Here is a 24432-nt window from a genome sequence, read left to right as displayed (position 1 = left end):
TCTGCACATTTGCATAAGAATCTTCTACATTTAGGTCAAATGTTTTACCTTTGATTAAATCATCAAACCAAATTTCTGGTTAGAAATTCAGTTTATAATGTGATCCAATATACACCAGTAGAATTACTTTCTCTTTGAGGAATACTTGTTCAGTACCATTATCCTAGCATTACATTTCTTCATTTAATAGGATTTGGGTGAACTAAAACTAGGCATAACCCATAAGAAGTAATCCCTTTATAGCACGAGGAATGACCTCTCTGCAGGGTTAAAACTATATATATGTGTCTAATAAAGCTACGAACTTCTGGGCCCAGGAGAGCAAAATCTCAGTTCTGCTATGCCTTCCCTGCTGGTCCTACAGAACATACTTTATCTGCAGTTTTACTGACCCTCTCAGATAGTCTTGAATTTTCAAAGCCAGGATCCAAGGCAGAGCTGTTGTGTTTCCTAACTTGTGTAGCATATGCAGTGGTCCTAGTCTTGAGATCAATGGGTAGAAAAGAAATATATCCCAAGATATATGCCCAGTACTCATAAATTAAAAGACAAATGGATTTTCATGAATGTGATACCAAAAACAGAGACAATAAAAGAAAATATTGATAAATTGGACTTCATCAAAATTAAAAACTTCTGCGCATCAAAGGATACTATCAAGAGAGTGAAAAGACAACCCACAGGAGAATACATTTACAAAGCATCCATCTAATAAGGCATTAGTATCCAGAATATTAAGAACTACAACTCAACAAAAAAACCAACCCAATTAAAAAACAGGCAAAGTGGACTTCCCTGGTGGTGCAGTGGTTAAGAATCTGCCTGCCAATGCAGGGGACACGGGTTCGATCCCTGGTCCAGGAAGATCCCACATGCCGCAGAGCAACTAAGCCTGTATGCCACAACCGGCTGAGCCTGCGCTCTGGAGCCCACGAGCCACAACTACTGAGCCCATGTGCCACAACTACCGAAGCCCACGTGCCTAGAGCCCGTGTTCCACAACAAGAGAAACCACCACAACGAGAAGCCTGCGTACTGCAATGAAGTGTAGCCCCCACTCACCACAACTAGAGAAAGTCCGTGAGCAGCAATGAAGACCCAACAGAGCCAAAAATAAATCAATTAATTTTAAAAAAAAAAAGGGAAAAGGACTTGGAAAGACATTTCCCCAAAGGAGACATAGAAATGGCCAATGAGCACATGAAAAGATGCTCAGTATTACTAATCATTCGGGAAATGTAAATCAAAACTACAATAAGATACGACCTCACACCCACTAGGCTACTATCAAGAAAACAGAAAATAACAAGTGTTGGTGAGGATGTGGAGAAATTGATACCCTGTGCACCACTGGTGAGAATGTAAAATGAAAACATTATGGCAGTTCCTCAAAAAATTAAACATGATGACTATATGGTCCAGCAATTCCACTTTTAGGTATACAGTTGACCCTTAGGTATACATGTTGACCCATGTTGAACAACATGGGTTTGAACTGCCCAGGTCCACTTATACATGGATTATTTTCTTTTTTTGATGAATATATACAGTACTACAAGATTTGCAGTTGGCTGAATCCACAGATGTGGAACTGTGGATACAAAGGGCCAACTATGGAAGTTGAACATCCTCGGATTTTGGTATCTGTGGCAGGTCTTGGACCCAATCCTCTGTTGATACCAAGGGATGACTATATACCCAAAAGAAGTGAAAGCAGGGACTGGAGATATTTGTACACCCATGTTCACAGTATTATTCACATAGCTAAAAGATGGAAACAAGCCAAGTATCCATCAACAGATGAATGGATAAGCAAAATGTGGTATATACATATGATGGAATATTTTTCAGCCTTAAAAAGGAAGGACATTTTGACACATACTACAACATGGATGAACTTTGAGGACATTATGCTCAGTGAAATAAGCCAGTCACAAAAGGACAAGTAGGTAAAATTCCACTTACATGAGATACCCAGAGTAGTCAGATTCACAGAGACAGAAAGTGGAATGGTAGTTGCCAAGGGTGGGGGGTGGGGCGATGTGGAATGAATAGGGAGCTACTGTGCAATAGTTTCAGCTCTGCAAAATGAAAAGAGTTCTGTGGGGAGATGGCGGTGATGGCAGCACAACCACGTCAATGCACTTACTGCCACTGAACTGCATACTTAAAAAATGATTAAGATGGTAAATTTTATGTTATGTATATTTTGCCACAGCTTTTTAAAAAAAGGAATAAAATTCTAAAACATGCTACAGCACGGATGAATCTTGAAAATGTTATGCTAAGTGAAGTAAGCCAGACACTAGAGGAGAAATACTGTATGATTCATAGAAACAGAAATTAGAATAGAGTTCACTAGGGGCTGGGAGATGACAGGAATGAAGAGTTATTGTTTCATGGCTACAGATCTTCTGTTTGAGATGATGCGAAGTTGTGTAAATGGACAGTTGCACAACACTGTTAATGTACTTAATGCCACTGAATTGTACACTTCAAAACTGTTAGAATGGTAAATTTTATGTTATATATATTTTGCTATAATAAAAAAAACTTAAGATAAGTGGGAAAAAGTATCGTAAGCATACTAAACTTAATGAAATTCCGCACGTCTGTTAAGACCTGTGCTCAAACGACACAATCCAGTCCCAGAAATAGGTACTATAGTCTTGCTCAAAATTATTTAAACACCCCTGGTGTCATTGCTCACAATGTATCACCTCTACTAATTGAACAAGGACCAAACTGAGGACATTGACACTCTCTACCATCCACTCCTCAATGACCACTAAGGATCTATAAAACATGTTTCCATACAACATCATCACTCTCCTATAGAAAAAGTGATACCTTTTTCTATATGATATGGTCCAAATACTCTGGTGACAAATAATCAGAGGGAACACAGCATCTCATCCCTAAAATAGGCTGCTTAAAATAAAGTATAGGGTTTCCCTGGTGACGCAGTGGTTGGGGGTCCACCTGCCGATGCAGGGGGCACGATTTCGTGCCCCGGTCCGGGGGGATCCCGCATGCTGCGGAGCGGCTGTGTCCGTGGGCCATGGCCGCTGGGCCTGCGCGTCCGGAGCCTGTGCTCCGCAACGGGAGAGGCCACAGCAGTGAGAGGCCCGCGTACCGCAAAAGCAAAAAAAACAAAAACAAAAACAAACAAAAAAATAAAGTGTAATTAATATTCCATACATGCCCTTATGCCCATTTTGAAAAATAAACTCAAGAAGTGTCCCCTTCCCTCCCTTGGTCCTAGGTCCTACTTTTAAACGGTAACTTCACCTGTCTGAAGAGGATTCTCAGAGCAGCAAAAATATTAGCTATCAAGACATCACAAGAAAAGAATATCCCTCATGGATAAAGATGTAAAAATCCTCAAAAAAAATTAGCAAACTAATAATAATAATAAAGGACTATACACCATAACCAAAAGGGATTTATTTAAGGAATGTAAGGTTGGTTTAACATAAAAAATCAATTAATTTAGTATACTGTATTAATAAAGGACAAAAAGTACACGATGATCTCCACAGATACAGAAAAAGCATTTAACAAAATTCAACACCAATTCATTATAATCTTTTTCAACAAACTAGGAACAGAGGGCTACTACCTCAACTTGATAAAGGACATCTATGGAAAACCTACATCTAACATCATAATTAGCCCTGTATATTGAAAACTACAAAACATTGCTGAGAAAAATTAGAGAAGATCTAAACAATGGAGAGACATTCCAAGTTCCTGGAATGGAAGATTCAGTATTTTTAAGATGGCAATTCTCCTCCAAACTGATTACATATTCCCTATGTAATCAACACAATCCCTAACAAAATCCCAGTTAGCCTTTTTGTTTTCTGTCCAGTTGGCAAAAATTGGCAAAGTAATGCTAAAATTTATATGGAAATGCAAAACACTATTTTGAAAAAGAACAATAAAGCTGGAAGACATATTTCCTGATTTCAAAACTTACTATAAAATTACAGTAATCAAGAGGTTGTACTGGTACAAAGATAAGACATATAGATCAATGCAACAGAAACAAGAGTCCAGAAATAAACCCTCAGGTTTATGGCCAACTGATTTTCCAAAAAGGTATCAATGCAATTCAATGGCAAAAGGATAGTCTTTTCAACAAATGATGCTAAGACAACTGGATATCAACATGCAAAAAAAGATGATTTTATACCCTTACTCCACATCATAAACAAAAATTAACTCCAAGTGGTTCCCAAATGTAAATGCTAACACAATAAAATTTTTAGAAGAAAACATAGAAGAAAATCTTTGTGACCTTGGGTTAGGCAACAAGTTCTTAGATAAACATCAAAAGCCTAATTCATAAAATAAAGAAATTGATAAACTAGACTTCATCAAAATTAAGTACTTTTGCTCTTCAAAAGACGTCCTTAAGAAAACAAAAAAGAGGGCTTCCATGGTGGCACAGTGGTTAAGAGTCCGCCTGCCAATGCAGGGAACACGGGTTCGAGCCCTGGTCCGGGAGCGTCCCACATGCTGCAGAGCAGCTAAGCCCGCGCACCACAACTACTGAAGCCCGCACACCTAGAGCCCGTGCTCTGCAACAAGAGAAGCCACCACAATGAGAAGCCCGCACACTGCAACGAAGAGTAGCCCCCGCTCGCTGTAACTAAAGAAAGCCCGCATGCAGCAACAAAGACACAACGCAGCCAAAAATAAATTAATTAATTAATTTTATAAAAACAAAAAGAGAAGTCAAATACTGTGAGAAAATATCTGCAAATCATATATCTGAAAACAAACTTGTGTCCAAAATAAAGACCTCGTACAACAAAATAATAAGACAAATAACCTAATTTTAAAATGGACAAAAGATTTAAATCAACATTTCATAAAAGAAGATATACAAATGACTAATAAGTAGATGAAAAGATGCTCAACATCATTAGTCAATAAGAAAAAGCAAATTAAAACCAGCATTTTAAACCCACCAGAATGGTTATAATGAAAAAAAGAGACCATATCAAATGTTGGCAGGGACGTGAGGAAACAGGAGCCCTCATACACTGCTGGTAAGAATGTAAAATAGTGGGTCACTCCAGAAAACAGGTGGGCAGTTTCTTAAAAAGTTAAACAGACTTATCAACCCATGCTACTTTACCAGTGATCTTTGCAAAAGTTCCTCTACTTACAGCCCCAACAGAAAGCCTTTTCTTATTGGAAAAAGACAATAAACAGTAGTCTACTATATTACGATTAATCAAATAGTCCAGATTAATAGGAAAAAAACAAGAAAGTAAATGTCAAGATTAAATTAAGATTTAAAAAAAAAAACCTTTCCATATCTTCTTATAGATGAGACTCCGGTGACTGCTGTGCTCTGAATTATCAGACAGAACACTAATGAAATGGCAAGGGACCATGATCTTTACAGAGTGCCATAAGTCAGATACTGTGTTCAATCCTCCCAGCAGACAAAGAATTGCAGGCTTAAAGAGGCTGTTCTGCCTAAGGTCACACAGATCTGACGGCCAAGGTAAAGCCCTTTGCCCTTTCCTCTATTTCATAAGGTTTCTAAGGATTTCAGTCTAAGATTGAGTCTGATATTTGTAAATAATATGATTTAAAATGTTGTTCCCTAATATGTCATCTAGATTTATTTATATTCCAGAAGGGATATTTTATAAAATAATCATATTAAATAATGTCTTAAATATAATACCCATGTACACCAAAGGAAAAGTCTTTAAAAGTAACATATCATAAAGTTATTAGAAATATTCTAGATAGCTCACGTCTCAACTATTTCCATGGAAAATTCAGGAATGTCCAGTGAGAAAATGTCAGAGGTACCATTAAATTGTCATCCAGGTTAACAAAATTGCCAACTTCAGAATCATTTACTCATTTAGTAAACATTCATTAAACAGCTACCATGAACAAGGTACTACATGTCTTTTTTCAAGGAAAGCACAGCCTTTTGACCGCTTCCTTAATCAATACCAGTGCCACAGAAATGTATAATTCTTGTTTGGAGTCCTAGTTGAGAATTTTGTGTCAAATTGATTAATTAGAACTTTCTATAAGGTTTTATTCAAGCAGTGTTGGAAAATCCTGTTTAATTGGGCTTATACATATACAAAATGTAGCTCAAATTTTTGAGGTTTCATGAAACCTCAAAATAATTCAATGTTTAAAACACTGTAAGTGCATTTTTTTGGTAGGTAGGCACGATGGGTTATACATATAAGAATCTGTAAGTTATGCTCTTCTCCAAAGACTTTTATTCAAGTTGCCTCAAAGAAGGTTGCCATCAACATAATTAAAAAGTAACGAAGCAGTGAAAACAAAGAAGAAATAAACCTGCTCATCCACCTTACATACTACAACGAGAACACCAAGTTTATACTTTACCTGCAGGTTTAAGGTCTCCTATCCGAATAATGTGTGGCCAGTGCTGGAGTGTTTTTGCAAAAAAAGGGTTGGTTACTCCTAATATGACTGAGGGCCTACATTAAAACAAAACAAAACAAAACCAAAGTGAGGAAAAAATGAATGTTCCATCAGTTTACAATTTATTTTGAGTGAACTACTGTTTACTCAAAGATTACTAAGATAATCTTTTCCTTCATTGGTACCACATATCAACTACATTCCAGGCACCATTTTTAGCACTAGGTATATAAAGATGAAAAGACACAGTCTTTCTAAAAGCATACAGGAAAAGCGGTATACATAACCAATTATGATACCAGAAATTAGAATACAGTGAAGGTGGTATAAAATGTACAATTATTACAAAGGAGAAACTATGTCTACCAGGGGATTAAAGGACAGCCTCACCAAAGAGATGACATTTGCACAAAGCTATGAAAGATGAATAGGAGGTTTTTTTTTGAAGGACAGTTGATATATAACATGATATAAGTTATGAACAGGAGTCTTTTGCCAGGTGGATAACGGAAGAAAATGTGATGCAGGAGAATGAATAGTATGTGCAAAGCAATGAAGTGAGATCACGGTCTGTTTGTAAAACTACGTATAGTTCAGCATTCCTAGAGCACAAAGCAGGAAGAATGAATAGTCAGAAATGAAAGCAGACGGGCAGATGCTGGCCAGATGATTCAGTACCAACTCAATATGCTAAGAAATTTAGATGTTATCTTGTAGGCAAACAGAAGCTACTAGAGAACTGAGTGGAGGAATGCTACATGAACAAAAATGTACTTACTAGAAAGATCACTCTGGGGGAAATTTGGAAGATGCTCTGCAAAAAGGGGAAGAGGTTTGGGAAAAGCAACAGCAAATACGAGAAAGACTGGAGGTAGTAAGACTAGGAAGAGAGCTCTGGAAAGAAGATAACAAATGTTATGAGAGATATTTTAGGATGTTGAATTGACAGAATTTGGTAAAACTTCACGTGGAGCACATTAAGAACGAGAAATTTATGACAATTTAGGTTTTTGATAACTAAGTGAAAAGAAGCACCATTCATGAAGTAGGAAGAGGCATGGAACTAGGGAAGAAGAGAAGGAGACAAAAAGAATTCAGTTTGAACATGTTTAATTTTGGGTGCCATTAAGATGTCCAGGTGGCAATACGATAAAAAAACAACAACAAAAACCTGGACAGAGGTCGAGACCTTGCAAAGATTTGAACTAGGAAGATAAATTTCAGTCATCAGTATATAGGTGTTAACAGAGACTGTGGGTACAGATAAGACTGTACAGAACGAAATATCAGTCTGAAATCAGAACCCAGAACACAATACTGGAGAACACCAACATTTAAGGGGTTGGCAGAGAAAAAGAAGTCTGCACAGGAGACTGAGATGCACCACCAGCCAGCCAGGTGAGACGGTACCAAAGATTAAAATGTTTTCAACGTCAATAGAGTAAGTGTTACAAGAAAGGGAAGGCAGGAAAAACAGGGCAATAATGTGCCCACAGGTTCAAGGCAGTGAGAAAGGTCTTGATGACTTTGGCAAGAACTTCAGCGGAGATGAAGAAATCAACCTGCAACGAACTGAGAAGCAACCAGGAAACCAAGAAGTGGAGAGGGTAAATGGAAATTTTTGTTGTTATTCTAGAAACAGCTATGAAAAGAAGGTGAACAACAGAGCAGGAACTAAAGGGGAAAGGTAAGATATTTCTTCCCCTTTTACAGATTGGGAAGAATCTTTATATGTTTATATGCTGATTCAGTGAAGAGGGAGAAGGAAAAGGAAGTTACAGAGCAAGAAGAGATAACTGATGCTATAAGGGGTCCTGAAGTAAAGAACAAAGATAGAAGTAAAAGTAGTCAGATAGCTATTAAATTAGAGGAATTAGCTATTAATTAGCGGAAGACAATATAGCTTCCACTAATAAGATCATTCAAAGAAAATAGGATAATGACTCTTGAAATGTGAAATTATTACCAGCAGCTCCTCAAAGCTTCCTTTATAAAATCAATCTGCCAATAAGTTCAAAATTTAAACTTTTCAATTATTACCAAAAATAATTCTACATAATTTGGTTATAAAGGTAATGCTTGGTCAATAAAAGTTATTTTGTTTACTCACGGGGCTTGAGTACGGGTGGTATATTCTTTGAATTCACTATCATGAATAGTGAAATAAGGTCGGAAATCACTGAAGTACTTTAATGGAGAAATACAGCTGTAGAGCAAGAATAACATGTAAAACAAAGGACAGAAATTAAAGGCCCTACTCAATAACTATGAAATATCTAAACACAGAGTTTACCCCACTGGGATCATCTATCTATAACTCATTTAAGGAAACTAGAAAGACAAATGGAAAAATGTAATGTAGATGGCATACCAAAAACACACTGGATTTGGGGCAGAAGACGGGGTGAAATTCTGGCTCTATCATTCATTAGCTACATACCTTTTACTAGACACTGACCATTCACACAACTGATTTTTATCAGGTGCTAACTTTATGTAAGTGGATGAATGTGCTTATTGCCCAGAAAAACAAAAACATGGAATCTGAATTAATTTTCTCATCAATAAATGGTGCTATAATGAGCACTACCTTCTTACAGGATTATTGTGTAGATAATACAATGAGTGTGCAAACATATCACAGGTGGTAAACTGTTGCAACTATCACCATGAGGAACCAAATATACTCACTTAACAAGTGCCAATACAGTCTCTGACGACTCTGATGGTGACGGTGCCATGACCACGAGGGGCTCACCCAACAGCACCAGCTCCCAAAGCATCTGACTATGAAGGAAAACTGGGCAGAAACACCTGAAAGGTGTTTATGCAGCAGAGACACTGTTATTTATCCATCCCTGTTTTTTTTAAGTTCCCATATAATCATTCTAAAAACTTCACATTGATACAATTCTTCCAGCTATGTGTACCTTGACCTGATATACAAATTCATTTAGAATATGGTGATGTGGACTTCCCTGGTGGTGCAGTGGTTAAGAATCCACCTGTCAGGCTTCCCTGGTGGCGCAGTGGTTAAGAATCCGCTTCCCAATGCAGGGAACACGGGTTCGAGCCCTGGTCCGGGAAGATCCCACATGCCGCGGAGCAACTAAGCCCGTGCTCCACAACTACTGAGCCTGCGCTCTAGAGCCCGTGAGCCACAACTACTGTAAGCCCACGCGCCTACAGCCCGAGCTCCGCAACAAGAGAAGCCACCGCAATGAGAAGCCCGTGCACTGCAACGAAGAGTAAGCCCCGCTCACTGCAACTAGACAAAGCCCACGTACAGCAATGAAGAACCAACGCAGGCAAAAAATAATAATAATAATAATATGGTGATGCACATAGATATAAGTTCCTTTTATCCACACAAAAATATATAGCAATTTTACTTGTTCCAAGTTTTACAAAATTAAATGTAATATATTGACACATAGAATGGCTAACAAATGATAAAAGCATATAAAATAATTATTAAATTATTGTACCATATAGTATATCTAGTTATCAATATTGCTGTTACATTTGAATTTCTACTCTATTTTGAAGGAAGCAAGAAAAATTAATTTTCCAAAGGATGTTTACTGGATGTACTTAATTTCAAAGCCAATGCTTTCAATATTAAAGAATGAGGAAAACAAATCACAAGGAGGTGTTCTAACACCAAACGACAGAATGCTTTCCTAAGCAGATCCTCCCCCTACAGAAATGTTGCATATTTTTACAGTAGCCCTGGAATTAGGCAGAAGCCTATAGGACAAAACTCTGGTAATTATCTAGCCTAATTTGATAACTTTTACTTATTTAGTAATTTCCTCCTAGTAGGGTCAAAATTTTTCCTAGTAGATTAGAGGGAAAAAAAACTACATTATCTATTTATAAAAATCATAACCACAGGACTTTCCTGGTGGCACAGTGGTTAAGACTCTGTGCTCCCAATGCAGGGGGCCTGGGTTCAATCCCTGGTCAGGGAACTTGATCCCACATGCCTGCTGCAACTAAGAGTTCACATGCCACAACTAAGGAGCTGGCAAGCCACAACTAAGGAGCCTGCTGGCCGCAACTAAGGAGCACACATGCCACAGCTAAGGATGCCGCCTGCTGCAACTAAGATCTGGTGCAACCAAATAAATAAAGTAAATGTTAAAAAAAAAAAAGTAACCAATCTACCTACCTGAAAACATACACACACAAGAAAGAAAAGGAAAAAAATACAAGTAACTTTTAAGTGTAAAAATATGAAACAAATTTGTGAGATGGAAATTAGGGAAAGTTCATTTTAACTATTCAAAGGCAAGAAGAGAAATGTGAACGAAGGGCAAAAAACCAAAAATAAAAACAATAAACAGTTCAAGGATAAGGCGAAGGAGCTCTTCCTCCTTCCTTCTTAAACAATTCAATCCTACAGCAAAACACAGTGCATGGTAGGCATCTCTGCCAAGAGGGAAAGAGAGCCCTGTTGGCCTGAAGAGCGTATCAGGGCTTGTGTGAGATAAGGCAGACATCCATGTGGAGGGGGTGGCTTGTCGTGGGGGTGTTGGAACCCTAATGTAGTGAGAAAGGTGTGCATGTGTGGAGGTGATCTGATTTGGGGTGATAGAGCCCAGGAATTGTGAGGGGCATGGAGGGGCAGCAGGTGCAGAGGGTCAGAGCCAGAGTGGGCTGAGGAGGCTGTCCATGGTGGGATGTCAGAGAAGAGGAATGAGGGTGAACATATGGAGGGGTGGCCTGCAGTAAGGTGTAGAAGCACAAGTAGGGAAAGGAGGGATCCACGTGGGGGCTGGCTTGGCATTGGGAGTCAGAGCACGACAGGGTGAGTATGGCATCCACATAGAGAGGTGGCCTAACGTGGGGTATAGAAGCCTGACTGGGGCAAGAGGGGAACCACGTGGGGGGTCAATCAGGCATGGAGCAGGGCCTAAGCAGGGTAAGGAGGGTGTCCATGAAGAAGAGCAGCCACGTGGGCAGTTTCAGAGCCCAAGAAGGATAAGAAAGGCATTTGCTCAGAGAAGAATGTTGCAGCAGAGACGAGAAATTGGTTACTAACATGGGCTGATCAAATAAGTAACTGAATCAAGGATAATAGGATGTAGCTCCTCTGTCAGAGAAAAGAAATACAAATATGAAAAGGGAAAAAAGTAGAGTGAACCCTGTCATGCTGCACTAGAATTAGGGGTATTGGTGTGACTTTATAGTTTTCAATATATATGGATATAGAAATAAATATGTATGTAAAAGTGTTTAAATACTATATATGAGTGTGTATATATACATGCATTTACAGATACATATTTTCCTTAGCTCTGTCCACTGAGAGGGATATGCCCTTAGCAAGGAGCACAACTAGTGCCCAGATCTTGACTTCTAAATCCTGTTCTCTACTAAGTAGCTGATTCCAGGGCTGGGGAAGAGAAAATACAAGATAATCTTGGAACCCAACAGAACTGAAAACATATGTCCACACAAAGGCTTATATACAAATGTTCACAACAGCATTATACATAACAGCCAAAAAGTGGAAACCATCCAAATGTCCTTCAATGGATTAATGGATGTGGTATATCCATACAATGGAATACTATTCAGCCATAAAAAGAATGAAGTAATGATTCATGCTACTGCATGGATAAACCATGAAAATAGTATGCTCAGTGAAAGAAGGTAGACATAAAAGGTCACACATTGTATGATTCTATCCATATGATATGCCTAGAATAGACAAATCCAAAGAGACAAAGTAGATTAGTGGTTACTAGGGGCTGTGGGGAAGAGGCCATGGGGACTAACTGCTAATGGGGTACAGGGTTACTTTTTGAGTGATGAAAATATTCTGGAACTAGACAGTAGTAATGGTTGCACAACTCTGTGAATATATTAAAAACAACTGAACTGTATACTTTGAAAGAGTGAATATTATGTATGTGAATTATATATCAATTTTTTTAGTTAGAAAAAAAAAAGATAAGCCTGGAACAAACAAGTTAGTGTTTCAAGAATGAAAAGGATATGACAAAAAAAGAAAAACAGAGGCCAGCTTGAAATGGATTCTCACTGGCCAAACTGGGGACAATTTGAACATCAAAAACTGATGAGAATAATGGATTTTAATAACCTGTTGAATAAAACAAGAAACCAAAAATCCATACAGATATACATACATGGTGCAATGTTTTAAAATATTTCTACAAATTCTTTGACACTCCTTTTAAAGCACTGAGCCTATTTCTCACCCTCTTAGGTGGGCTGGGTTAGTGGCTTGCACTTAATGAACAGAGTAAATTAAAGCAATAATATACAACTTTTTTTTCAATAATCGTTGAACAAATGAACCTTTAATAGCGGTTACACCATTGAGGTGTCCTGATCCAACATCGAGGTCATAAACCCTATTGTCAATATGGACTCTAGAATAGGATTGCGCTGTTATCCCTAGGGTAACTTGTTCCGTTGATCAATTTTTGGATCAATAAGTGATATTATGCTTTGGCTAGTGGGCCTAAGCTTTAATCACTCGGAGGTCTTTTTGTGCTCCGAGGTCACCCCAACCGTGTGGCATGTGGGATCTTAGTTCCCCGACCAAGGATCAAACCCGCGCCCCATACAGTGGAAGTGCAGAGTCCTAACCACTCGACTTCCAGGTAAGTCCCAATAATATACAACTTTGAAGCCTGAGTCATAAAAGACATTGTGACTTCAGCTTTCTCTCAGATCACCTGCTGAATGTTGTGAGAAAATCTAAGCGGTCCTTTGGAAACGTCCACATGGCTGGAAATGAAGGTCTCCTGCCAACAGTCACAAGGAACTGTGACCACCAGCCAACAGCTAAAGTAGCTTTCTAGGGAAGCAGACCCTCCAGCCCCACTTGTCCAACTGACTAAAACCTCAGCTGACATCTTGACTGCAACCTCACAAGAGATCTAGAACTAGAACCATCCAACTGAGCAGTCCCCAGATTCCTAACTCTCAGAAACTGTGTGAAATAATGTTTGTTCTTTCAAACTTCTAAGTATTGGGGTAACTTATTACACAACAATAAATAGTTTCATAGTTTCAACGTATAGTTTCAACGTATCTCCTCACAAAATATTTAACTACAAAAGGAAAAAGAATAATTTATCAATGGAGAAGCTTGGAGAACACCACACTAATAAAGAGATCAAAGTGAACATTATCAACAATGAGGCAAGCCAACCTTGTGTGCTACCTCCTGGCCAAAGATACAGAGCCTGAATCTTATTATGAGTAAATCCCAGACAAACCCAAGCTGAGGGATTTCCTGTAAAATAACTGTCCTGTAATCCACAAGAATGTCAGGGCCATGAAAGGAAGACTGAGGAGCTATTCCAGACTGAGAGTAAACAGACATGACATCTAAATGCAACAGACAGTTCTGAACTAGATATTATTGTGACAACTGGACACATTTGAATGTGGTCTTAGTATTAGATGGTATTAATTTATCAATGTTAACTTCCCAATTTTTATGGTTGCATTGAGTCCTTACTTGTAGGAAACAGACACTAAAGTATTAAGGGAAGATGGGGCATCAGGTCTCCAACTTACCATCAAATGGTTCTAGGAAAAAAAAGTTTACTATACTGACCACTTTTCTGTAAAATCTGTGATTGTTTCAAAATTTTATACAGATACATAAACTTTATATAAATATTTATATATGTAAAATTTTGAAATAATCATAAATTTACAGAAAAGTGATCAGTACAGTATATATGTATAATTTTTAAAATATATAATTTATATATATTATATATGTATATTTATAATTTTAAAATAAGCAAAGGAAAAATGGAAAAGACCTATATGGAAACATCTGACCAACTGACTTTAATAGTGGGATGCCCTTAAGGCATCAAAGTTGCAAATTAGTTTTTCTCTGAAGTATAGTAATGTTATCTATCAGCAAGGGCACAAACAGATAGGAAGTACAATTGCAAGATGAAGCATTCTCTGAAACCTCTGTATTACACTAGTAATATCTGTTACACAAAGTAGTTTTTATTGGGGGGAGGTAAGTATTAAATATTCAAGAGAGGAAACCTTTAATAGATATTGGTGGCATATATCAAATTAACAGCAGTGTAGAATTACTAAAATGAGGGGTTTGTAGGGAAATCACAGTCTTCTTTTAGCACCACTTTTATATTCCCATTCTGGAGTATCATGCCTTTATGCTCTCAACCCACTCCCCCCAACTCCCCAAAAAAGGCCATCCCTAGAAAAAAATTATTTATTTACCATTCTCACACCCAACCAAACAAAAATAATTTGTGTCTACCATGTAATACCCAATCCATATCCAAATTTCCCTAGTAGTCAAAGCAACTGACATGCAGTCAGGGATGAACCACTGATTTACAACATGTGAAACATGACTATTTTCTTCCAGGTTTTTCCACATTTTATATAGGAATATTCACTTTCTAAAGAAATTAACAACAATATCATAAAGCAAATGAGACAAAGCAGTTAACAAAATTTTTTAGTCTTTACCTGAAAAGATCCACCTCATGAACAGTAGGTAAAATAACAGATATATGTGTGTCTCCCTAAGAGATAAAAAAGAAAAAAAAAATAGACAAGATGTCACCAAAATTGCCAGAAACTGACTTTTATAATATGCCTATCTATTCATAATCAATCAGCCATGTTGCCCTGTCTTCTAAGAGTCTCTTCCTCCAGAAGCAGCTGCAAAGAGAATGGGTCTTAACAGTCTCCCCTAACACAGCAGGTCAAGGACTACATAGATTCCACCGATAAAACATTAATCCAGTGGTCAGATGTTAGATTAATTCTCAACTGTATGAATACTACCATAATACCAGTTGACATATATAACAGGCAAAATTTGTTTTCCTATTGCTCTCCATTTTTATTTAATTCAAAGGACAATGGGAGTGCTAATGTACCAGTTAAATCGTTTCAAATGAAAAATTCATCCCCACCCATGAACAAATGTAACTTTGGGGAAAATGAAGGGCAATTATAACTACAGAATCCTTTTGATTAAGTTTCCTAAAACCAGAAGTCTGTTGACCACTCTTCTAAGATAAGAGGTTTTGCTAGAATTAAACCTTGTTTAATCTTTTTCAAAAGCTAATTTTCTCCTTGTCCTCACAATTACAGTATAAATTCTGAGTTCTCCAGTGTCTACTAGAGAAAGAACAAGAAAAAAAAATCGGAAAATAGGAAGCTTTTTTTTGATAGGAAGCTTATTATAAATTCATTAAAAATTATTTAATGGGATATTTCAGTGATATTCAGAAATGAATCATAAACCCAAGAAATTCTACATTTGCTAGTTTAAAATTTCTGTTAAAGAGACTATACATGCTGGATTATTCTACCACAGTAGCACACTACCTGCTGAGTTAACTGCACTATTTGAGTTGTCCCAGGCTTGTCATGACATGTGGGAATCCGTACCTAAAAGAGAAGAAATTAACTTTGGCTACAAAAGAATGACCTTTCTATAACTTGCGAGTCCTGCTATAATGAGGCATCAGAAGCACTCTATCCTGATGCTAAAAAGGTACACTCAACAATGCCTAAAAAGCCATAAAAACAAAATACTTATGTCAGATTAAAAACTAAAGTCATATTTATTTTTAGTCACAACAGAAGGTAAGTGAACCAAGGTCTCCACATTCCCATACACACAGAAATCACTAACCCACTGAGAAGCAAACGTGCTGAAAAACAGAAAAGGACATCAACTACATACCACTTCCTGTTTATTGTTCCAATCTTTGCTTCATTAATGTACACACACCCAAACACACCCTCTCAAGCTTGCCAAACTATGGGATAAATCTCACAGGGAACCATGAGAACTCTCAACCCAGACCTACTTTTGATGATTTCCCATGGAAAAAACAGAACAGAGGTCCTACAGAAATGAGCACATCTAAAGAGAGAACATTGCCAAAAATAAGTTCAACTTGAAAATGAACTGCAAAAGCACTTACAGCACATTCATACAAAGCCTGAGAGCAAAATGCTAATTCATTGTATTAAAAAAAAACCTTAGTAGAGAACAATACCCTGGGATGGACATGTTGGTCTGAAAATACACATTAAAAAAATCACTTAAGACTAAGAACCAATGACCTGCTGTATTAAAAAAAAAAAAAAACGACTAAGAACCAATGGCTTTCCTAATTTCTTTTAAATTTTACTAACTCATACTCAATTCTACAAGTGTTCTGCAATACCATCCATTTCTGGAGGGCCATGAAGTTGCACAATTCTAGGAGGTGGCATTTACATTCACATGCATTGTATAAGAATGACAGCATCATGTAAATTCTACAGGATGAAAATGGGACTGGTGACCCCTGGAGTTGTGTGACTAATGGTTCTGTGCAGCAGGATAAATTGCAGTGTCTTTGTAACCCCTCACATCAATGACAAGTGAAAGCAACAACAGGACTGAATGTTATTAGGAAGTTAAAAAGCAAAATTCATGTGTGAGCTTCCTAAAAAAGGAGACAAATGAAATATAAGCTATTATTACCTTCATTACTACCCCCATAATAGGCAGATGTAATGTTTTCCCTGGCATTGGTGCAGGCCATCGATCAACATCATTACAAGCTGAAAAATATAGTAAAATATTTCTTTAGTATAAGTGGAAATACTAAAATATTAAAAATGGAACATTAGAAGTTAGAACTCCACTTTATGCTTTCTATATAGCAGAAAAAATACACTGGGAAGGATGGAAGATAAAAGGCAAAAGTACTGAAAATATCTTATATTTCACCAGATATACATCTATGTTCTAGGATATAAATTGGTTAATACATGTTTTGAAAGCAACAGAATAAGTTTAAAGGGAGTTTTCCTACTCATTTATTTATACTACTAAAATTAGCTACAAAAGCATACCACCTAGCAGATGTCTTCTCTCTGTATTGAGTGACATAAGGATTTCTGTTTAACAGTACTCTGAGTATCAGAATTGGCAACTCAATATTTGTTTATTATTATCCTAAAAAATAGGCATCATCCATGCTGCAAAAGGAGAAATAAAAGATAGGATCTTTGGTGTTTGTAGGTAAGTATGCCAGAAGAATTGTTTTACCTCTCTCTCCTACTTTATAGTCCTTAAAATTCTTAACTAATTTTTTTTCATTCATTTCCAGTAAAAAATTTAAAACTCCTTCATAAAGGTACCTAACTCACACAATGTTTAACTTACCTGCTTCCAAATAAGGTTCATTCTTTTCAAAATACTCTGGTGCTATCTGTTTGAGCACAGTGTGAAAAAAATGAATATAAGGTAGTTTGCTGATCAAAACCAAGGACTGGAGGGAAAAAAGAAACAATGTTTAATTTCTTAATGATTATAATTTTAGTTTGCCATTTCTTATATAATCAATTACTAACAAGCCAAATTCAGCGAAAAGTGTGGATTTTAAAATAAAAAGGCTTTTTACAGTAGATGGTTAAAAGAAACATAAAACTATAGTGGCAGAACACCAGAAGTTTAACCTTATTACTACATTTTAAGAGCATAAAGACACATTCACAGATTTTCCTGCTATGCAGGAAAAAGAATTTCCTATAAACAAACTAATGTCATGGATAATTCCAAAGCCTGGCTACTACTGCTGTCAGCAAAGCAATATTAGGAATTAGCTAGGTAAACTCTTCCTAAAAAGGAAAGCGCAAATTGTGATGCTTTTTCTGACTAAGACCTATGACTGTTATATTTTAGAGTTCAATGGTTTTAGCCACATTCTTAGAAATTGTGACTTTATAGTTTGTGACCACTTCAGATATAGATTATGCTGACTTTTTAAAAATCTATTTTCTTGAAAACTACTTTTTATCTTTCCATTAAGCATCAATTAGTGGTCAGGGCATGTTCTGGTTACAAAAGGTAAAGGTGTGTCCCTGTTAGCTGGGATTAAATTGGAATTAATTGATATTTATATATATATATATCTTTAGAAACAAAAAGATTGTACATTTAGAGTGGGAACAATAATGACTAAGATGTTGATCAAGTATATTTACTAGCTCTTCAAAAAAAAGATATTGCAGGCTTTTATTAGCTGTAACTATGTTACAATCTGTTTACTCTTTCCCTTATTCTAAAATGTGAAAATTAAACAGATTCTTCTGAGTTTTGACAGTTTCATACAATAACTGTAACTTACTGTCAGGAATCTAGTACAGAGATAGCAGGAAGGCAAAATTCAATAGCAGTTAAAAATCTAGGGACTTCCCTTGTGGCGCAGTGGTTAAGAATCCGCCTGCCAACGCAGGGAACACGGGTTCAATCCCTGGTCCGGGAAGATCCCACATGCCGCGGAGCAACTAAGCCCATGTGCCACAACTACTGAGCCTGCGCTCTAGAGCCTGCGAGCCACAACTACTGAGCCCGCACAATACAATAATGAAGCCCGCACACCCTTGAGTCCGCACGCCGCAACTACTGAGCTCACACACCACAACTACTGAAGCCCGTGCGCTCTAGGGTCTGCGTGCTGCAACTACTGAGCCCGCGTGCCCAGAGACCGTGCTCCAAGAGAAGCCACCAAAATGAGAAGCCCATGCACCACAACAAAGAGTAGCCCCCACTCGCCCCAACTAGAGAAAGCCCGCATGCAGCGACAATGACCCAATGCAGCCAAAAAAAACTAAGGACAGGTGTCTACAATCTAAAAAAAAAAAAGATAAAATATAAATTCTAGTATGTTTAAAGATAAAATATCAAACACTTTAAAGACTGTTCATTCTAATAATTTCTATTCTTCTAACCACAATGTAAAAATATTTTTCTGTTAATGTATATGAAAATTACCTTCTGAAAGTAGCCTCTTTTTAGAGTTTTGTCTCGAACTTGTCGAAAATACACATATCCATAAAAATAGGCAGGATCCTTCTATAAAAGAAGTGACAAATTAAAAAAATATATATATATAGCCATCCTTCCTTATTAAAAGCAGGTTCCTTTATAAACTTGAACTGAGATATGAGGTACACACAGAGCTAGTTATGCTTTTCCACCAATGCAAACAACAATCATGACAATAACTGGCAGATAAAAACCTGCTAACTTGCCCACAGATGAAATAATCATAACTAAAGTACTAAGGTCAGATTTTACCCCCTATAACTTACTCTGTTTATGTTCTTTATTCATATCTGTGGTAGTTAATGGAAGTTAGGAAAACAATCAAATTCTGTTTTCCCCAATGCTATACTTAGTTTTGAAAAAATTCTGCCTACAATTCTGAGTTAGGCATCAGTCTTATGAGGTATACTAATGCAAAATTTCAAGAGAGAAAATAAAAGGAGTTAAATGCCAATATGAATCTTACATAGACAGTTATATTTTTACCCAACAATAATGAAACACTGGAATATTTATCAACATACAATTTGAAAGGTCCAAAAAACTTAAAAGTTTTTATATCCTAATGGAATAAACTCTGGTCCAGTTCCTTATTTGATTGTTATTCTTTAAGCAAATATTTATTGACTACCTACTTTGAACAAGGCATTGTGTTAGAAAAGATAAAAAGATGTGTAAGACACAGTTCCTTAAGGAGATCACAAACTAAGCGATAAGAAAAGTACAAAAATGACTAGTATGTGATAGGAGGGCAGGTACCATGCAAAAAAGCACAAAGTGTTACCAAGAGGCCAAGGGGGAAGAGGTTACTTCTGTCTATGGCGATCAGTATTTTGCGGAGACAGCTGGTTTTGAGTTGGGCATTGAAGGATGGATATGATTTAAACAAAGACAAAGACATTTCAAGTTTAGACAGCCAAGAGTTTGAGCAAAACCACGCAGAGATAGAAAAATACAAGCTACCTCAGGAAAAAGCATACAGTTCAGTTTAGCTAATATATGGCACATGTATAGAAAGGAGACTAAGCTGGAAATTTGAAAGGCAAAGGTTTTATTTTGGAAGGCCCAAAAAGTGAGAACCAGGAAATATTACTATCATTAGCTCTTTATTCATTAAGCAATAAGTAATCATTTTAGATTTTATTTATTTTATGTAATATATATGTACACTTTAGCTGGGAACACTGTGTAAGATATATTGCACTGAAAAAGACAGAAGATGGATGTCTTTGGGCAAATATTTTTATCCTCAATAGCCCTCAATTCCTTCATTTGCAAAAGGAACTCTTTTGGAACAATATAGGGAGGATTAATAAGATAATATATGCTTATTGATACAATGACAAGAACATAAAAAGCTCTAATAAGTAGTAGCTATTATTATCAGCAGTTGACAGAATATGTTATTAGTGATAGCAAATGGTCATGAAAAGGACAAGATGGCTATAAGAGACATTTCAAAAGTAACATCTTTGCTAACTGGAAGAGGATTCCTGTCATTAGTGGAACCAGGAAGGTAAGCTGTAAATACTTATTTTAGGCAAAAGATGTCAAGTTCTTACTGGATGTGCTAATAGGACATCCAGATGGAAATGTTCTTCATGTAGTTAGAGATAAAAGTATGAAGTACCAAACAGAAATTCTACACTCAGGAATCATCTGAATTATTAAAATTGTTTTTAATAAACAACAACTATAAACCAAAGCTTATTCAAAAATCAAAAAGAGACAACAATAATTCTACTATAAAGCAGGTAGGGATTACCACAGGGAATCTTCAACTCTGGGTGATATTTACTGGTATACTACCACCCTGCTTCCACATCTAAACAGAGTTTTAACACGTGAAAGAAAATTAATTCAACATTCTAATTTCTATAATTCACAATGGCATTATGTTTTAAGAATAGTAACTTTATAAAGTCTCTTTCGCTCACATGCTAAATCCTTATGAATTAGACTCAGGAAATTCAGCAGTATAATACAGTAACAAAACAAAAGCACAATATTTCTGAATGCTATAAGAGGTAACTGAGTAACTGAGTTCTAAAGTTTCCTCTCACATAGACATTATTCTATTACTACTTTTCCAACCTTTAAGTAAACTGGTAAATCATTCTCAAATTGATCCAGGAGACAATGCAGTGACACCCTCCTCCCAGAAGACTGTCGAAATCTAAAACAAAACTGGGTATCTCCAAGGCAACCTAATGAAAACAAAAATGAGAGAAATTAAGGGCAGCACAGTATAACATTTATTTATCCAGTTTCACCACATCTTAGAGCTAAAGGGGTCCTATCAATTACTGAAACACATTCTATCATGCTTTAAAGAAGAAAAAAGAGATCCTGACAGTTCGACTTGCTCTAAGCCATCTTTGCTGGTTAAAGGTAAAGCCATTAGTAAACTATGCATCTTAACTCCTATGTCCCTCTACTGTTTTTCCTATTCCATTTTCTCTATGTAATTAAAACTTGTTGAAAACTGTGTGCATGTCATGTTGATTCACAAACATAATTATGAGCAAAAGAAGCCAAATATAAAAGAACACAAATTGTTCAAATCCATTTACATAGTTGTTTTTTTTTAATAAAGCAGGCAAACTAAACAATAATGTTTAGGAATACATGGTTGGGTGATAAAACTATAAAGAAAAGCAAGAATCTTATTACTATAAGAATCAGTAGAGTGATTTGAAAAGATACATGCACCCCAATGTTCATAGCAGCCTTATTTATTTACAATTACCAAGGTATGGAAGCAACCTAAGTGTCCATCAACAGATGAATGGATAAAGATGATATGATACACACACACACACACACACACACACACACACACACACACAAATGGAATACTACTCAGCCATAAAAAAGAACAAAATTTTGCCATTTGCAGCAACATGGATGGACCTGGAGAGCATTATGCTAAGTGAAATAAGTCAAACAGAGAAAGACATATGTATGATATCACTTACATGTGGAATCTAAAAAATACAACAAACTAAGCAAAACTAACAACAAAAAAAGCAGATTCACAGATATAGAGAACTAATGGTTGGTTACCAGTGGCAGAGGGGCAGGCAATATAGGGGTGGAGGAGTGGGGGGTACAAACTACTGGGTGTGAGATAGGCTACAAGGATTATTGTACAACACAAGGAATATAACCATTATTTTGCAATAACTGTAAATGGAAGGCAAACTTTAAAAATTATATTTAAAAAATTTTAATAAAAAGTAAAAAATTGAAAAGAAAAAAGAATCAAGATAGTGGTTACCTTAGGTGTGGGGGAGGGAAATACTGTTTGGGAAGAGACATGAGGGGGCTTTTGCGGTGTTGGCAAATTTCTATTTCTTGACCTTATATGTGTTTTATATTTCACAATGAGAATTTTTTAAAAAAACAAAAACATAGCAGACTCAGGAAGAGCCCAAGTAATAGACTTACTATATTAATCATGTTAATTATAAAGTTTTTAAACTTCAATCATTTTAGCAAACCTCTTAAAATATTACCTAAACTGTCAGGCAATAATTACAAAAAACTGTAAATACTCTAAAAAGTGAAAGACACAAGAAGTAGCCTGTCACTCAAATTCTTACCAGTTACTGTATTTAAAACTAATGAGATTATATTAAATACAAAATGTGCTCAAGATTTTATTACACACAGAAGTACTTATATTTCTTTAGCACATCAAGTTCTCAAAAAGGAAGCAGAAACTTGATATTATGTTTAAGTTTTTTAAAAAGCAACTCAGTACATATACCTAAATGCACTTATAGAAACTAGTATTTCTTTGGTGGAGGAGGGAAGAAACAAAGGGGACTGGAGGGTGAGTCAGTTCAGTTTCTTTACTTGTCATAGCAGATGGTTCAAAATAAGGAAAATACATGAGACCTGAGATAATGGAAAATACTCCTAGCATTGTTTTAGTTCAACAGATTTATATACAGATGGTTCAGTTTTTCTCTTCAGAAGACAGAAAGATCCACTGAGAAGTATACACTAATTTCTCTGAGACACATAGCAAGATGTAGCAGAAAAAATGCAACTGATTTTAAGAAAGATGTATGGCCTCTGGAAAATGTAAGGAATGCTGAGCTTTGTGGAAAGAAAGTAATGAAGCTCCCACAGCCTTAAATCCCAACCCACCCCTGGCTCCACTCCCAAACCATGGGCATGCTGTAAGAACTTTCCGATGACCAGCTGTACCTGCAAGCTGTACAGAACTGGTCAGGAAGCTAGTCCACCAGGTCAAAAAGGCTTTAACCATAGTGTCTTTGTGAAGTGAGGTAAATGGTTCCCATTTTATGTTTCAGAAGTCTGTTCCCTCACACACAAAAGGTTACTAAAGAAAAACCAACTCTTTATCTGGGTAGACCTTTGTTCTCCATCCTGATCTCTCTATTAACAGGACAGGAAAAGAGGTGTTACAGATTGGCAACCAGGTTATTTACATTTGTCTTGCAGAAAATGATACCTGTGGAGGGCAGGGCAATCCTGATAACCTACAACCTCATCAACAATAAATCTACCTTGTTAGTATGACCCATCCAATCTGCCTATTTAACAGGAGAGTGCACCTCTACATAAGCAGTATAATGATTACATATGAAAGATGGTTAAATGACTGTGCCCATGAGGGAAAGGTTATAATCTGAGGAAAAAGGAACCACAATCAATGGGATCTAGTCCCAGGTCCATCAATAATTAGCCTTCTAGAAGTCACTTCGCCCAAGGTTCTCAATTTCCTTGTAAACAAAAGTTAAGGGGCATCATAAAATAATCTCTAAAGTCACTTCCAGCAGTAATATGCAATAATTCTAAAATAAGTCTCCACAACTGACTTACGATTGTACTGAATTCCAAGCATCTTACCCACTGTATTCACTAAGAAAACTAAAAACCTATATAAAGATCCAAAAAGACCTAAAAGTTATGCTATGTGCACCATAGCTTTCTGATTATTAACAAAAACAAAAAAAAAGGTAAAAAGCTTTAATGGAAAGTATTTTTTCTTCACATAAATCAAGGAATAAAGATGAATTTATACAAATTTTAAGATTAAATGACAGCTCTCCAAAGAAAATACACCTTCA

General features: G+C 36.6%; 1 protein-coding gene across 1 annotated transcript in view; it reads right to left on the bottom strand.

Moving 5' to 3' along the window:
* DENND6A (DENN domain containing 6A) overlaps positions 1-24432 on the bottom strand; it is a 51593-nt gene that overhangs the window by 7538 nt on the left and 19623 nt on the right. Inside the window, exons 4-12 of the mRNA XM_065885381.1 lie at positions 21422-21534; positions 19274-19354; positions 17663-17768; positions 16976-17055; positions 15823-15885; positions 14953-15008; positions 9133-9255; positions 8552-8647; positions 6403-6497 (exon numbers count right to left, since the gene is read on the bottom strand). Of these exons, the coding sequence (XP_065741453.1) occupies positions 6403-6497; positions 8552-8647; positions 9133-9255; positions 14953-15008; positions 15823-15885; positions 16976-17055; positions 17663-17768; positions 19274-19354; positions 21422-21534 (813 nt within the window). The remainder of the gene's footprint in view (positions 1-6402; positions 6498-8551; positions 8648-9132; positions 9256-14952; positions 15009-15822; positions 15886-16975; positions 17056-17662; positions 17769-19273; positions 19355-21421; positions 21535-24432) is intronic.

The sequence above is a fragment of the Phocoena phocoena genome, chromosome 10, assembly GCF_963924675.1.
Source record: "Phocoena phocoena chromosome 10, mPhoPho1.1, whole genome shotgun sequence".
In the NCBI taxonomy this organism is placed as follows: Eukaryota; Metazoa; Chordata; class Mammalia; order Artiodactyla; family Phocoenidae; genus Phocoena; species Phocoena phocoena.
This window is presented reverse-complemented; position numbering and strand designations above follow the sequence as displayed.